This window comes from Vombatus ursinus, unplaced genomic scaffold, assembly GCF_900497805.2.
Source record: "Vombatus ursinus unplaced genomic scaffold, bare-nosed wombat genome assembly UNPS02014945.1, whole genome shotgun sequence".
NCBI classification, from domain to species: domain Eukaryota; kingdom Metazoa; phylum Chordata; class Mammalia; order Diprotodontia; family Vombatidae; genus Vombatus; species Vombatus ursinus.
The window spans coordinates 6,881,476-6,899,500 of record NW_020954723.1 but is presented as its reverse complement, the minus strand read 5'-3'; the positions used below and the strand labels follow the sequence as shown (position 1 = coordinate 6,899,500).

The 18,025-nt window shown below is 34.0% G+C and overlaps 1 protein-coding gene across 1 annotated transcript in view; it reads right to left on the bottom strand.

The window, feature by feature from the left end:
- Positions 1-18,025, bottom strand: part of EML5 (EMAP like 5) — a 182,298-nt gene that overhangs the window by 112,515 nt on the left and 51,758 nt on the right. Inside the window, exons 9-13 of the mRNA XM_027844842.1 lie at positions 14,960-15,216; positions 13,513-13,725; positions 7,964-8,131; positions 7,190-7,296; positions 189-307 (exon numbers count right to left, since the gene is read on the bottom strand). Of these exons, the coding sequence (XP_027700643.1) occupies positions 189-307; positions 7,190-7,296; positions 7,964-8,131; positions 13,513-13,725; positions 14,960-15,216 (864 nt within the window). The remainder of the gene's footprint in view (positions 1-188; positions 308-7,189; positions 7,297-7,963; positions 8,132-13,512; positions 13,726-14,959; positions 15,217-18,025) is intronic.

Genomic DNA, 18,025 nt, shown 5'->3' with positions numbered 1-18,025 from the left:
GCTTACAGTTCCTGATAGGTATGCTGATACACAGTTCTATGAATCATAGAGTAATCCAACTTATATACACTTAGGTATTCTGTCACTTCCTCTAATTAATTTGTTTTCTCCTGCCTACAGACAGCTTTCCCATTTATGTAAACTACTAAATTTGTAATAAGTGTGAAAAAGCCTAGATATTCTCTTACCCATGTACAAAATGTAACCGTATACTCTGTCCTGGGGCTCGTACTCTTCTTTTAGATGTAGCGCTTCTGTGTTTCTCTCTGCACTGCTCTTTAAGCTGAGGTAGATCTTCTTTGTAAACCTTTAAAAACGAATATATAAATATATACACAAATGCATATATACAAAAACAAAAAATTACTTATATTAAGTAGTAAGAGAAATACCAATCCAAACCATATGTGTATCATTCACTATCACTGAAAAGATATCTATTACACTATGACGGGGTGGGGAACGTGCAGCCTTGAGGCCACGTGTGGCCTTCTAGGTCCTGGGTGTAGCCTTTTGGCTGAGTCCAAGTTGTACAGAACAAATCCTTTTATTAAGGGTTTTTGTTCTGTTAAGTTTGGATTCAGTCAAAAGGCCGACCCTGAGGACCTAAAGGGCCATAGGTTCCCACCCCTGCACTATGATAACGATTTTCTATCTATTTCATTGGTCAAAAATTAGTTATTTCATTAACTTAATTTCTTTGACTAAAACAGTTTCCTTGTACTAGTATGATTAATGTAATAATAGTTGACATTTATAGAGTGCTTTGAGGTTTGTGAAGTGATATTATATATATCACCTCAATTAATTTTCACAACAACCCTGTGAAGTTGGTACTAAATTTTCATTATTATCCCCATTTTTACAAATGAGAAAACTGAAACTAAGTGAGGTTAAGCAACTTACCTGTCATCATCTAACTAGAACAAGAACTGAACTCACATCTTTACTGACTTCATGTTCAACTCTTGTCCCACTAGAATATACTAATTAAAATTATATTATTAAATCATTATTATATACATAAACTCATGTATATGTGTATGTATATATGTATTGTGTGTGTGCATAAAAATACTTCAATGGATCTATGATCTCAATAATTTGGGTATTCCACATTGCCCCAATGATAGGGATCACAACCCATTCAAAATATCTCCATCCCGATTAATTCTTGTCTGTGTCTTTCAATCAGTATTCCAGAGGGGGTCTATTCTACAGGTTCAGTGCTTTCCCTTAGGTCTTTTAATACTTATTGAGTATCAGTACATGCAGGCTGACCACCTATTATTTGTCACTCTCGATAAATTACTGGTCCACCTCCTCCTCCATTCATACATCTCTCGGACTTTTACATCAGAGGTTCTTAACCTTTTTTGTTTGTTTTCATCATGGACCACTTTGGAAGTCTGTTGAAGTTTAAGTACCCTTTCTCAGAATGTTTGCTGCCTACATTCAAAACTGAAAGAAATGCCAAATTTCAGTCAGAAGTTAGTGGAAATAAAGTGACTTTTTCCCATCAAAGTTCACAGACCACCTGAGGAGTACCCAGCTTAAGAAGCTCTATTTTACACCATTTCTTGTGTGCGAGTCATTGCTGGTATTATGTTGCAGCTTATTTAGATCTACCATGTATCTCTCAATTGTGCTTTTGATGACCATTAAAATGATTTTTCTGAAACTTGTGTTCTATGATATCACCATATATCATCTCTGTATTTCAATATACAAAAAACGAAAAAAGATTATATATAAAACTATAATCTTCTGTTATTTGTTAAAAAGAACTGTCCTATTTGTGTTCTTCTTCTGGACTTCCCTCTCTGTATTCTTTTCAATGCTTCCGATGCTTTTTTTCCATATCTAGAACCACCCACCAACTCCCCTTGGCCATTCATGAGTTTTTAGTATTCAGTATTTTTGTCTTTCAGATCTGAGAATCAATCACTCAAAACTATGTCACCTGCAGCAAAGAACTCTATCCATGTATATATAGCATCTCTTCTTCATTTTCTTTACTACTGTTTCTTCTTCATTATGCATACAATTTGGAGACAGAGATGTTAAGAGTTCAAAATGAGGTGAAGCCACTGTTGAAGATAAAGGAAATATTCTGCTGCAGAAAAGTAGAAAGTTCTTTTTTATTGTCAGCTTGTTGTCATCCCAGTTTAATCTTTAAATGATGTTGGAAGGTGTTTTAGGTGGGTCTTACACCAAGCCTTCCACAACTTATTTTTGTTTCCACTGATTCTTGCGGTTTTACTAGGTGGTATTGCTCACAGTTTTGTCACTCTCCACAATGTTGAAAATAAGGAAGTTTATATTCTAAATCAGCTTTGCTTTGCCCTTGGCTACAATGTTTCTCTGTTTGGCAATGAAATTAAAGGTTTGCTGTCAGAAGCAGTATTTTTTAACTCTTGAGGCTTCTATTATGAATAATCTATTACTTTGGGTAAGCTTCTATGCAATATGGACATAACTTGTGTTAATTGCTGTTCTTTAAATTTTTTCAGTATTTCAAAATTGGAAGCTTGCTTGAATATGTCATGTGAACTGTTTTAATTGTATGTCATATCTTTTTAACTTAGTGTTTTTTCCTAAATTGGTTAATTAATTTGGTCTTTTTTGCTTTTTTGAGATTAGATCACCCTATTTCACTCAGGCCAGAAGTACAGTGGTCACTCACAGAACCAATCCTCAAACTATTTAACCTATTCTATTTTTTCAACCTAGGCCAGTTCACGTTTCATCATGCAGCCTGGTGGTCTGTTGCTTCCAGGGGATCACCATATTGCTGCTAGACTTAGTGTGAACACCTAAGTGGCTTTAACACTTCTGCAGCTCAGAACTGATCTCAAGCAATCTACCAACCTCAGCTTCCCTAGCATCAAGGATTACGGATGTGTATCATCATACTTGGGTGATGCAGAAATGGTTCCCTGTGAGAAGACTGTAGGTGAGGTACTAAAAAGGAACACAAGCACTAAAAGGATCACAAGTTAGGCAGCCTTTTACTCACAGATATGCAAGACTGTGGCTCCTTAGCCCCTCTGTACCAAAGGCAAGCACAGGAGCTATCAGCAAAGGCATACAATGGGATACATGGCCCAATCTAGAGCCCAGAACTCTGGGTCTCTGATCTTATATCTGATTGTTGTTGCTGGACAGATTCAAAGAACCTGAGGAGGAAGGGGGCCTTGGGGCAGTCAATCAGCAGTAGCCTAGACTGTGACACAAGGGCACTGTAATTAGCAAAGTTGTTTAACATTGCATACTTGGAATAGATACAGTTTGCTAAAATGATTATGATCAGGAGAGCCTTGCATTCATTCCCTAAATGAAGCTAACTAAGTCAATTATTAGGTACAAAGAAATCTCCCAGGGTATATTGCATGTCAATTAGCGGTCAAACATGACATTATTTCTGTCATCTAGGGCTTAGAAGTAGGTCAATTCTCACAATCTCTTATCACTAACCCAGTAGTTTCCTAACTATTAAGACATAGCCAATTTCAGTGATTGTGAAGATATTCAGTGTCCTCCATCCAGTGCCTGCCAACTTAGTTCCTAAACATATAATTCATGATATAATGGCCTCAAGATTTCTATATAGTATATAAGCCTTTAGTCTCTTATTTTTTAGTCTTTAACCATACTCTCCAACATATTTTCACTGTCCTCTGCTCTGCTTACCTCTGCATTAAAAGTCATTAAGTATCAGAGTATGTGCTAATTTAATTTGAAGGGTCTTATCTAGCTCTGTATTTAATTTCTTTACTTTCCCATTCTCTGTAACCGTCATAATGATGATAATGACATCTAGCATTTATTTAGTTCTCTACAGTTTGTGAAGTACCCACAGAGTGCATTCAATCCTTTCAAGAACTCTGTGAGATTTTATGCTACTATTACACTCATTTTACAGAAGAGGAAACTGAGGCTGAAAGAGTTTAACTGATTTGCCCAGGGTCATACAGATAGTAAGTGTCTGAGGCTGGATGTGAACTCAAGTCTTCCCGATTCCAAATCCAGCACTCTATCCACTGGCACCATCAAGATCACAGATCTAGAAAAAGAGGAGACCTTGGAGGGCCATGTTGTCCAACTCTTTTTCACTCATTTTACAGATGAGTAAAGAAGACCAAGGAAGCTTAAGTGACTTGCCTGAGGTCACCAAGGGAATAAACATCAGAGGTAGACTACCAGTCCATGTACTCTGATTCCAAAGCCAGTGTTCACTTCACTGTACCATGCTGCTTCCTGTATGCTGACCTATATGATTAAATTTCTTCAGGATGGTCTTTTTGCTGATGTTCTTCATGAACACTGCAAGGCACGATGCCCAAGTCTCCTGTAAAATGATGTTCTTTGCTATCTTTCAATGAACAAAGAAAATAATTCCACCAACTCCTTGATGTGCTTCTTAAAGGTAAAACTGTGAGCCATCCTACCATTTACTTTTTCATTAAAATACTGCATTTATTCCACATGTATATTTTGTTCCCCCCCAATATATATTTATCTGACCTTCACCACTACTATTATACCCTATCAAAGCATTCCATACATACTTAAATAAAGCAAAGGGTAGAGTTCCTTCTTTGAAAACTAAAAAGCATTTTAGACATTACATTCTTAGCAGTATAATCTAGCTGACACTTATAAGCTGCAGTAGGGAAAGTTTTCACTCTGCATTATAAAAAGGATTGCCAGATATCAGCTATTACAGAAATAAGACAGAACATTTTTAACAATCATTCACACTTTTTTCTTAAAAAGATGTCCTTCACAGACAGTTATTTTGAACAGCCTTCTGATCAGATCTCCTGAAGCAATTTTTTAGAGAGCTGATGAATTTGCGTTCTTTGCTTTATTTTGGGGAGGGATCAATCTTTTCTGTGATTGCGTGCATTTCGGCTTTAATATCCTTTAGAGAACTGGGTCTCTGAAAGCCTTGTTCTGTTCTTGAAGAATTATTAACCTTTTAATTTTGGTGTGGATGGCCTTCAATCTTTTTATATTCCAGTTTGAGTTTTGTGCATTTTTTGCTGTAGCTGTTGTTTGTCCTTAATTCTTGAAGAGGACCAAAGACATCATAAGGGTGATGTCTTGACTTCTGCATCAACTGGATTTAATGAGACAGAGCTGTGCAAAGTGGCAAGACAAAAGTCAAGACAACTGGCGATGGCCCTGCATGCAGTGGATGACCTTGGCCTTTCTAAATTAAGGTCTTTCCCAGGCCTCAGTTTGTATCACCAATGCATTTCTTTGCTAGAGGGGATTATACTCCTCTTTCCTCAGAGTTTTATTTTCAGCTATGGAAACTCTGCTATTAACTCAAGGAACAGATCACTTGCCAAACATGTTTAAGAGTTTCACATTATTTTCAGTTACTTTATCTGACCCTGCATTTTCCTCTGATGCTACTAGGGGCTCACACTAATGCGTAAAGGCCAAGCAACATTTCAACCACAAAACTAGGCAGGTAGGCACAGTGGATAGGAGTGCTCAACCAGGAGTCAGGAAAACCCAAGGTCAAATCCTGACTCAGATACTTTCTATCTATGAGACCCTGGGCACATGACTTAACTTCTGTCTTGGTTTCCTCATCTATAAATGAGGGTAATAATAGCACTTTGCAAACCCTGAAGCTCTATGTAAATGCCAGCTATTATTATTAAACTACTGATGTAATCTCAAAGTTTAGAGAAATTTTCAACTGCTTAGACATGTTCAAAGATCCCAGTGTTCCTTCAATTGAACTGCTTTCAAAGTTCAATGCCTCTGCTTAAACAACATGCATTTTGTCCTGTATTACAGCCCTGAAATACATGATCACCTCAATAATAATTGGCACTCATTTTACACATTATCTATCTTGACAATTTTTGCTGCCTTTAGTTTACAACTGAAGATGATTTTCTGTGGCTATCATGTTCATTTCCATCAAGTTGTCTACTGGGTAGCAATATGAAAGAGGGGCAGGGTAGATGAGATGCTCACTTCCAGCTCCCATAGGGCACTGCTAACGATGAAACCACACTAAGGACCATTCTTCCATTTAACTTAAACTTCTTTGTATCTTCTGGTTTCATTTACAGCAAGAAGGCCACTATCAGTATGATTCAATTCCTCCAAAAATATATCAACTCATTTGTTGTTGAGCAAAGATCTCACATTTAAAGAACCAAAGGTCAAGCTTTTCCATACCTTCTACCCTTTCTGCTAGTCTATCAACCAGTACTGTCTAAGTGGAACATGGATACACAGGACTGTAGGTGACTTTTAGTTCTACTTTATTTCAGTTGCAAAGGCCAAAGATTTCATCCCCTAACAGCCTTACTACTAGTGATGAAACTCTCTATACTTAGTTAAGCCAGTTTATGGTTAGCCAATGCAACTTGTTTCCAGATTATATACAAAACTAGTTTGGTTTCAGCTCCACAGAACAAGATGCCCCTCCTAGGATAAGTTCATCACTTCTAAACTTACCAGTAGGCTGCTAACTCAAGCCTTGATTGATTCCACCTCTCAGCCTGTTCTCACCTCGGTTTGGAGGGCTGGAGGATGGAGGACCAAACTTCACCCAATGCCTTCCTTTATAGGGAGCAGAAACTGGATTCTCAGATGACTCTACTTTGTATCTACTGCCCTGCCTGGTTTCAACTCCACAGAACAAGACAATCCTAGTGTCCTGATCCTGTCTCCCCCCACACACCACTGCTTTCCTGATTCTTTTTGTGTATTATGTCCCCCTTTAGCCTATAAGCTCATTGAGGTCTGGGATTGTCTTTCTTTTTATTAATTGTATCCCCAGTGCTTACTATATCATAAGCACTTATTAAATGTTTATTAGATTGGATGAAGCCTTCTTTAGATATTAGAACCTAAAAAGAATTTTTGTTATGCTGGCATAGTCATTAAAAACCTACTTTGTTACAATAAGGCATCAGAGTAAGAATTTTTCTGGAAGATTTCTTATAACATATCACAATAGTAACATATGGCATATTGTGATATTTAAATAAATTATTGTGTCATATTACTAATAAACATGTGAGTATGTCTAATAATGAAAGAATAACAAAGACAAGAAAAATACAAAGAACAATATGAAGCAAGCTAATAAAAAGAACTGGGAATTAAATTTTGCAAGTGAAAATATACACAAATGAAAAGGGAGAATTACCTGTCGACGATACGTGATCTGAGTCTCCTGTTCAATTTCAGAGTCCAGTTCTGGGACGTCAGACTGGTCTGAATCTGACTCATCACTATTAGAGTCAGCTAGACTTTCTGTAATTTTTAAAAGGCATTTGAATATTTTTAAAAGGCCAATCTTAATAAAGTAATATTAAATGAGTAAGCGCTAACTAGTATCAAATAACATGAAAATATAAGGTATAATACAATCAAATAAAATAACCCATTCAAATTATACATACATAAGATGCCAGTAAACAGTAATATAAGCTTCTTCTCCATTCACTGAAAAATCAATAGCTCTTAAATTCCTTCACTAGTTCTCCACTGTCTAATATAACAAATTTAAATATCAAAATTTAGATTGGTTTACCCTATCATGAAAGTGAAAAATAGCTCAAAAAACAAAGAATGTGGATAAATTGATTTTAAGCAATATTCCTTTGTCAAAAAATAATGAAATATTTAGATACCCCCAGAATATTTTTTAACACTAGCATAAAAATTACTTCCCCGTGGTTCAGTAGATAAAATGTACCTAAAATAACCTTGCCTTTCATTGCTCTATAATTTCTCTAACCCTATGCTTATAATAAAAAATCCAAATAATAATTAACATTGCTTAAGTTATATTAAATTACTTCAAATATGAAAATCCTTTTACTTTGGAATTATTGAACAATTACTGATACCATTTTGAAGTTAAACATGTGTGTGTTTGTGTATTTATATATAAAACTTTAAATAATAAATTACTAACCCTGTGGTGCTATATGAAGGGAATCCTTTAGTTTTCTCTCAGGAATAAATTTCCACTGAAAGACAGAGTGATCTGCTCCACCAATAGAAATAACCCATTGATAATCATGTGACCATCTAACATTGGTTATATGAGCTGAATGACCAATATATTTTTTAAACTTGGCTCCTAAAACAAAAATATGTGTTTAAACACAGTATTTTTCCTATACAATTACATAAATACCAGTTTAAAAACAGACGTTATATCCATTTATCACCGATCCTCTTTCATTTCTCCCATATAATATTGCTTATCTTCAACTAGTGACTCAATTGACTAAGCAAGATATTAGAGAATGAATGAAAAAGCTTTGAATCTCTGCTGATTTATAGCATGGCTGGGAAGACTGGCTTGAACTGTCACTTTTTAAGGGCTATAGAAAGTCATTTTAAAATCCGGATTACTGATTTATCAACAAATTTTTATTGAGTACCTACTATGTATTGAGCATAGTACTCCACTCAGGCTATGTTGCCCACATTCTGGCTTTTCTCTCACTCCTATCAGCACTGTGACTCTTACCCCTTGTACCCTGGGTTATGATGGATGAGTTTTTATCTTATCTTGCACAAAACCAGGCCACACTTCTTTCCATACATCTCTAAGACATGCCACCTACACCCTGGCCTTTTTTTTAACCTCCCAATACAGTTTTTGTCCCTACGATTTTCTCAAAAACAGGCCACCATGCCATCTTTTTGCCATTTCCAAGCCAAGCTTGAGTGCCCCTCAACCCATCTCCAATCCCTCCAACTCTAGCTTCCTTATGTGTTATATTTATTTATTAGGATGTAAGTTCCTTGAAGGCAAGGACTGTCTTGCTTTTGTCTTTGTATCCTCAGTGCTTATCTCATAGTAAGCACTTAAATGTTTTTCATTCATTCATTCTGGAATCTATGAGGATATTTAAGTACATGGTCCCAGCTCCTAAGCAATAGCTCTCAGAGTTTAGAGATCTGTGGCAGTTCCCAAGACTCTTTTAGAAGGTCCATGAGGTCAAACCTACTTTCATAACAATACTAAGATGATTTATTTCTAATATGGAAAATATTGATGGATAAAACCCACATAAACCAAAGCTCTTTGGAGGTCCTCAATAATTTTTAAGAATATAAAAAGGTTCTGATATCAAAAAGTTTGAGAACTGCTGCTCCAAGGAAACTTGGGCTAAATGACTTGTTTTCACAAAGATAGTATGTAATAGAGTTCAAACCAAACTGTCTTTCAACTCCAAGTAGGGTACTCTTCTTGTTACATCAAGTTATTCCTCATATACATTTTGAGAATGATAGACAATAAATATATGTAAGTAACTGATAACCTAATTAGGGAGACAATACATATGAAACAATTCATGAACAAATTTCTAATCCATAAAATAGAAATAATAACACTTTATCTACCTTACAGGAGGTGTTATGAATATCAAATGAAGTAATATATGTATACATACATATATAATAATTTACTTTGAAAACTATAAAGAACTATATAACTATTGTTATCATTATTATTCTTTCTTCTGATTTTTAAATGCATTTTATATTATGGGGCTAATATAAATCTCCTCCTAAAATTTATATCTAAATGTCAATTAACCAAAAACAAGGATGGGAGGAGTGACAGGGGGGTTATTCTTATTTAAAATCTGGGGGCTAAAAATTAAACAAATTTTTTTCTTTAAATTATCACTGCAAATTTTCTAGCATATATTATTCTATTTTTCTTAGTACAGCAAACTTTGTTGATTTGTTGTTCTTTGTTAATTCATGACCTTGCCTTGGTAGCCACATTCTGATCACTTGTAGTTATATAGTACCAAAAATGCGGATGGTATAGGATATTAAGCTGAATTTACATTGACTCAGGGTAAATATTAGAAATTTATCTGTTTTTTAGGAAACCAAGTCCTTGATATTATCATTTCTGTTATTTATGATCTCATAAAAATTTAACATAGAAAAAAAATCTGGATGAATATCTGGATATTTGGTTTCCCGGTTTATTTAAATTTTACTGTATCACATATTCCCTTATACAATTATCTGAAAAGGTAAAATCTAAATATTATTCCTAATGTGAATTTTGTTAAATTAATAATATAGCCCCTAAGTATGGAATTTATTTCCCTTGTTTATCTAACATTGCTGACTTTTACAATAAGGTAAAATACCCATTCATTTTTACAGTTTTTTTCTAGTCAAGTTAATGTGATATATTTGAAGAAAAAAATTTTCCCCTCAAATGCTCAGTTTTCTCAAATATGGAATTTTAGAATATCATGACTAATTAAAATCACATCTGTCAATATAAATGGCAGTGTACAATAGTTCTACAAATAGGTTAAATAAATTTTGGGTCTTAAAATAATTTGGCTAATTGCTAAACTTGTAGTGGTTTTATCTCTTTATCAATGCTCTTCAATCTACGTATCCTCTTACCTACACCTAACTATAATATTTATCACTGAGAAAGTGTATAACTGAAAATATAAATGTCTCAAAGCAAATATATTCCTACCACTCAAAATAAATTTTTATTAAAATGGAACAAAGTGGGCACACAAAGCCTTTCTCATCCCAAGAGTGTCTGCTCATCCATAATAAACTTCATTTATATATTGCTTTAAGACTTGCAAAGCAATTTTATATCTATTCTCTCATTTGAATCTTACCACAACACCATAAGCTGAGTATTTTCAGTATTATCTCCATGCTACTGGATGAAGAAACTGAGGTATCTCAGAAAGGTTAAATGAACTGTTCCCAGGCAGGATAGTAAGTACATAAAGCAAAAAAAAAAAAAATAATAAGTACATAATGCAGGATTCAAAACTAGGCCTTCCTGACTCCAAATCCAGTATTCTCTTCACTAACATAGCCTTTCCAAAGCCTATTCTGTCTCCTATGCACAGATCCATTCTGTCTACCTACCCCACTATCTTTCCTCTGAATACTACCCCTCCTCACTTCACTATGTTTGTAAGTGGCAATTCTGTTCATCCAGTCAAAATTTTTTTTTCATTGATTCTTCCCACCTTTCATACCTACTCAGTGATCAAATGCTTTCCATAATATCTTTAGCATTTCTACTTCTCCACTCCATTCCCACTTCCACTACCCTAATACAAATACCCATTACCATTCATATAAGCTATTACAACAGGCCCAAAAAGGAATTTCTGCCTCCACTCTCCCTCCAACTCATCTTTACACTACTGTCACCTTCATTTTCCTTATGCAATATTCTAATCATGTCACTCCTCTGCTTAAACATCTTCAGAGACTGCCTCATCACCTAGCAAGTAAAGTTCAAACTCCTCTATTTAACATTCCAGGGCCTCTATCATCTGATGCCACCCTACATTTCCAGACTTATTTCATATTTATATTCCTCTCTATGATGTACCGTATGCTTCTGATAAACCAGTCTACTTTCTACACCCTGAAAACACCCTAAGTTTGCTTGTCTCCATCTCTTTGATCACCTTATACTCTATGCCAGGAAAGGCCTTCCCCATTCTGTGTCTGCCAAATTTCTATCTATCCTTTAAAACACAACTTAAATGTCACTTCCTCCATGAACTCTTCCCTGTTCTCTCTGAGAAATGACCTTCGTCTTGGATACACAGCACTTTTGTTTTTCAGCTCTCTAATGTACTTATGCATTGTAGTCATCTTTTGTCTTAACTACCCACCAGACAAAAAGCTCTAGCAAGTCCAAGAAAATGTTTCACCTAAACTTATCTCCTCTAACATTTAGCATAGTTCTCAGTAAAAATAAAAGATGTTTAATTAAATGTTTCTTGAATTTGCTTTGCTGAATTCTGTCTGTTGAAATTCTATCCATTCTTCAAGTAACAGATCTAAAGTCAATTTGCTTTTGAAGCCTTCCATGTTATATTCTATTTTGTAGTAGCTATTAATGATCACTTTAAATCAAACCCATTAGATTATAACATTTTAAAGGATCAGGTGTGAGTCTCATTCAACCTTGTATCTTCTAATCCCTTGCAATACTGACCTGTATCTATCTAAATATTTCAAGAATCTGTGATTTAATCAGTGTGAACACTCCCTTTACTGACACAAATTGCAACTTTACTTAGCAGATGATCCTTAAAAGTAGCTGTAGATGAAAATTTCATCACCTTATGGTCAACAGGGTGATTGATTTCTCTTGAAATAAGCCTAATTTCAGAGACATTAAATTAAAATTTCAAAGTCTTTCAAGATTGGTAGCATCTGTCAGACCTTGAATTCTACTGGCATTATCTTCAAAAATTCAGGGTTATCTCAACACAAAGAGGAGGAACCTTTACACAGTGGAAGGTAAATATATGTTTGATAAATTAAATTTATTTTCAGATAGTTAGCTAATTTCCTTTAGTTCTGAGCTCAGTTTTCTTAAGACTTGTCTCCATGTTCATATGCTAATTCAGTATGCTGCTACAGGGGCATATATTTTAAAATAAAAAAATAGCAATGCTTGCTTTACTAAAGAATACAATATGAGATTAGGAGATAATGGATTTTTACTATATATGGATTATACTACATATAATACAATGGATTATACTATATAGATAATAGATAATTATACTACATATAGAATAATATATTAGTTAAAACCTGATGTATCCGAGGAAGGTAAGCAGTTACATTCCTTATCTCTATTTAAGGACATACAAAATAAAATCATTTTTAAGATCTGTAAAAAGTATTTTTAATAAATCTAATGTGGATCATACAAGAACTATTTAAATGAATGAAAATATTACTTAGAACACTCTCTAAAATACATCTTACATTTACAAAGCACCTCATAATCACCAAGAACTTTCTATATATTATTCTAACTTGACCCTCACAACTCTGTCAAGGGAGTAGAGCAGTTCAGGAAGCAATGAAAAGTGAAGTGAGTTCCTCAAGTTCATACCATCCTAAAATGGCAAAGTTGGGATTCTGGCTCAAATTTAACCATCTTTTTGTATGTCATCCTGATTTTCATATGCACCCTGTGTATAATAAGCACTTGACAACTATCTATTAAATTAATACATGATGAATGCTTGTACAAACTCGTAAGAAAAATACAGTAATTTATCAATATAGACCCATATGGATTACACATTTTTCAAGGTAAGAGAACAACACTAGAAAAGAAGAGTGATTTTCCATCACTAATAATATATATGTGTCTGTATGTGTATATACATATATGTGTTATATATATACATATATAGTTCTCATTCAAATGAAATTTTCAGGATGCAAAAATTATAGTCTACCTTATGAAAAATGGTTTTCTTATATTAAATTAAAACAACTCCAGTTTTAACACTCTAATTGTACTCAATTAGAATTTTCACTTTTCTTACTTAAAAAAAGTAATCCAAAAACATTTTCAAAAAAGACTGTAAACCTGTATATTTACACCAAGTTGAATTTCCCATAAGAATTTAACAGTATGTAACAGTAACAGACAGGATATTTGATAATAGATACCTTTTCTTAAACAAGGGTATCGGAATAGTTTTATAATTCCATAGTCATCAGCAGTAACTAAAACTTGGCCAATAAAATTTCCATCTACAGAATTTATATCATTGATATCAGAATACTTGGGCCAAATTCCATTAACCTCAAGGCCTGAAACACAAGTCCACGAAGCCCACTGAACACCTTTCATTTCTTCTTTATTTGTCACTTCTTTTCCACCTAAAAACAAATCAAATTTTTTTCATTTTAAAAAATCACTTATTTAATTGCCTTTTTCCCCATCTAGTCTAACCTTAAGCACTATGAATCTTCCCACCCCAGTTTGACTGGAATATGTAAGAGTGTGATTGTGCATTTTGGAAGAAGGAAGAGCTGACAGGTTAAGACATGAAATAACTAAAAGAATATAACAGAACAATTCCCAACAGTTACCTGCAAAAACTCAAATATGCACAGGGCAGTCCAGGCTACCGTGGAAAGCAAAACTCAAGTCCATTACAACTGGAGTACATAAAACACTGTATTGACATGAGTCATGAGGAAGAGGAAGAGGAAGAGCCATGCCAGAGGCAACTCAGGAGCCAAATAATGGAACCAAGGAGGTAGGCTTTTAAAAAAATAGCATTGAAGGAAAAGAGCCCAAAATAAAATGCCAACAAATGAAAGTAGGGGACGTTAAAATCATCTTTTAAGGGAAGAGATTTTATGGACTCTGAATAGTAACCAGAATTCAGATTTTTGTTGCATTTAGGTAGCAGTGAAAAAATGGTATAAAGCATAAAATATAAGTTCATTATCTTACAAAGAACAGGGACTAGTTTACTTAAGTATTACACCAAGCTAACCAATTATAAATACTTTTAATAATGATGCTTACTTAATTTCTATTTAACTTTTGTAAGAAAACTTGTTCATGCTATTCAAATTTAGTTACGTTTGCACTACAAGTTGTGCTTACTTTCAAATTACCCTTTATGAAGTTTACCAAGCTAACTCCATTCTACTAGGAATCACATTTTCATCTTAGATACATTTTCTATTGGTTAACTAAAATCAGTTAAAGAAAAGAAAGGCATTTTGCAATCCTACCAAAATATAGTGGAATTTTGCTGTAACAACATTCATCGTACAGTTGAATTAATTATGAAATGAGTTTATTTTGGATCTTATCCAAAGATTTAATTAATTAACCAAAGGATCCCATTATAATGTACCTTCATCTGTGAAATGAGTAAGCTGAACTAAATTATTTTTAAGGTATCTTTCAGCTTTACAATACTCCTTACTTCTAATTTAGTCCTACAGAACAGACCCCAAAGGCATTGTGGTTTTATTAAACAGTCTTAATAAATTAAATATTGGTTATGATACCCTTCTAATAACAAATTTAAAAAATTCTGTGGACATTCTTTAAAACTCTTGTGACATATACAGCATATTAGAAAAACCTTACTTGGCATCCTATAAAACAGTCTTTTTCCACTTCCATCATTAGTCTGTAAATATCTACTGTCTGAAGACCAGTCCAAATGAGTGATGAAACTAAGGGATCCAACACATTCTCCAACTTTTTTGTACCGCTGGACAACTCCATAAATATCAACTGAGCTGTCATTTGATCCAACAGCAAGGAAAGTTCCATCTGGTGAATATTTTAATTCATGAATAGCTTCCTTCCTATCTTTAATATGAACAACCTCTGTCATATCTCTGTGGGAGAGAAAGAAAATTTGCCAGACACATGAAAGAGCAAGTCACTCTAGTGTTGATTCAGTTTTGAAATTTGTGTCTAATGAAACATGACTATGAGTCTATAGTGAAAATGGTAAACAAGAAAATTAACTAAAAATGATATATGAACATAGTTAACACAGAACAGTCACTTCACTTAATGCAGATGACACGAAGAACAATATATATAATTCATGTTTACTTTACAATTTAAATAATAGGTATACTCAATAAACATATTCTACTGTCATACCAAGCAAGGACTTGGTAAGCACAGAGAATGAATAAAACAGTAAGATTTTAATAAATTAAAACATATGAAATACTTTTGTATCACATAAACATTATGTCTTACTATAAATACGGTGATTTTAAAATACTAAAATTAAAAATTATATGCATAATTCTCTATAATAACAAGACAAAGATGAAAAGCAAATTGATAGCAACATTTAAAAAGGCATGTATTCTTCATCAATTGCAGTGTATGTGTGCACGAATATATATATATACACATGTGTACATTGTGTACAATTCCTCAGGGAGAGTAATCATACCCACTATATCCTTTACATTATCATCCGTATTTTCTACTCAAAATTGTGTACTATCCTGATAACAAAAATTAACATTTTATATACCTTACGACTGTATTTAAATTCACAAAAATATTAACAACTATGGAAATAGATTTTTAAAATTATGGTAATGCAAAGAATACCTGACACCCACTTGGGAAGGGGACACTTTCACATGCCTGATTTTGGACCTGTCTCACTGACATCTCAATCTTCTTCAGTACTATTTACTCTTTATGCACAATCCACGCTTCACTACTCTTACTTTGATTCCGTCCTCTCTCTCGGTACTACAGACCAATGAAAATTCTTTTCATACTAGGATAGCTGATAGAATCTAAAATAAAGAGTAGCCTTACTGAACACTTCAAATATAATATATCAGTGAAAAGACTGAATAGTTTTTGTAAAGGGAAATGTATCACCTATAATTCTTAAGAAGAATAAATAAGTACATGATCAAAAACTAGACATTTTATTTAGGCTTTCAGAAATAGTATGACAAAGTTTCACATCAAAGGGATCTTTTAAAAATAAGTTAAATCACCATGGGATGGAGGAGGAGGGTTTAATATAGAAAACTTGCTTAAAGAGGAAACAAAGGATATGGGCTAATCTTGTTTAAAATATTTATAAACTGTCTAGAAGATAAAATGCATTTTCAACCAGCCAGGATTACACATTGCCATTAAACTCTTTTAAGTTGTAAAAAATATGTTGATAGGATTACGGAAATAAAGGACAAGAAAATCTCACAGAGCTACTCAAATAAGGCAAAAAAAGCCTTACTGCAGTACTTTGAGAGAGGGGAGACAAATACAAAATATAGATGGATTCTAAACTGGCAATTATTACTTAGAAATGATATCTAGAAACCAGGGCTTACTATTCCCTGAAGAAATCTGCCTGAAGAGTTACTATAGCCAAAAAGATCAACAAAATGGTCAACATTAACATGAAAGACAAATAGAAAGAAAATATATAAAGCATTATCCTACACTTGAACAAAATAAGAATGAGCCTGAATCTAGAACACTTTCAATCAAGGTGCTTCAAACTCCTTGACTTGGATTTAAGACCTTCCATAATTTAGCTCCAACTTATCGCTCAAACTTTATTCCACACTCTTCTCCTTCATATACATATTCTGTATTCTAATCAATCTGTTCTACTTGCCACTCCCCAAATATCTATACCTCTGCTCATACTGTTCCATATTTTCTATGATGTCTATTCCACCTTCTACATTTGTTTACTGCCATCTTATTATTTTTAAAGGCCCATCTAATGCCATTCACTTCTATAAAGCTTTCCATGACTTCCCCAAGCTGGAATTCAATCTCACAGGCATTTTATTCTTATTTATATCATATTTCTCTATGTTTATATTTCACCACCTCCACAAAATGGTATAAAGACTGATTTATCTTTGTATATCTCCCTGTCCCTTCCCCCACCATTCCCATAAACATATTTGGTACTCCATTAAGTGAAATTAATGTTGAATGACTAGAACAGGTCCAGAGGGAAAATTAAAATAATTGAAGGAAAAGATTGGGAAGAAGGTGCTACAAAAGAATCCTAATTTTAAAACAATTAGGATACTTTAATCAGTAAATACAACTCTAATTAAAATAATAAAAATCATGACAGGACACAAATGTCATCACTTATATTATCCTCCATTCTCTTCTTCTTTCTTCTAGTTTCTAATAAAACGTGACTGTATTTCTCTCTACTTTTACCCCTGGATCTCAACCATTCCTGTCTTCTTCAATAGACTATCCCCCACAATCATCCCTATCTCAATAAATTTCAATATGTCCGTAGTTACTAGCTACTTCCCTGCAGCCTACAAATACATCCACTTTCCCTATCCTTAAAAAATTTTCACTAAACTCTAACATCTCCTAACATAATTAGCTTTCATTTTTACTCCTTTAATCATTATCTCCTTTATTCATGATAACCTCATTGACCCTACTTCCTCCCTTCTCACTCATTTTTTAACTTTTTTTTTTTAAGGCAATTGGGGTTAAGTGACTTGTCCAGGGTCACACAGCTAGTAAGTGTCAAGTGTTTGGTCTGAGGCCGGATTTGAACTCAGGTCCTCCTGACTTCAGGGCCGGTGCTCTATCTACTGTGCCACATAGCTGCCCCAGTTTTTAACTTTTTACAACACGGTTTGCAACCTCATTGTTCAGATGAAA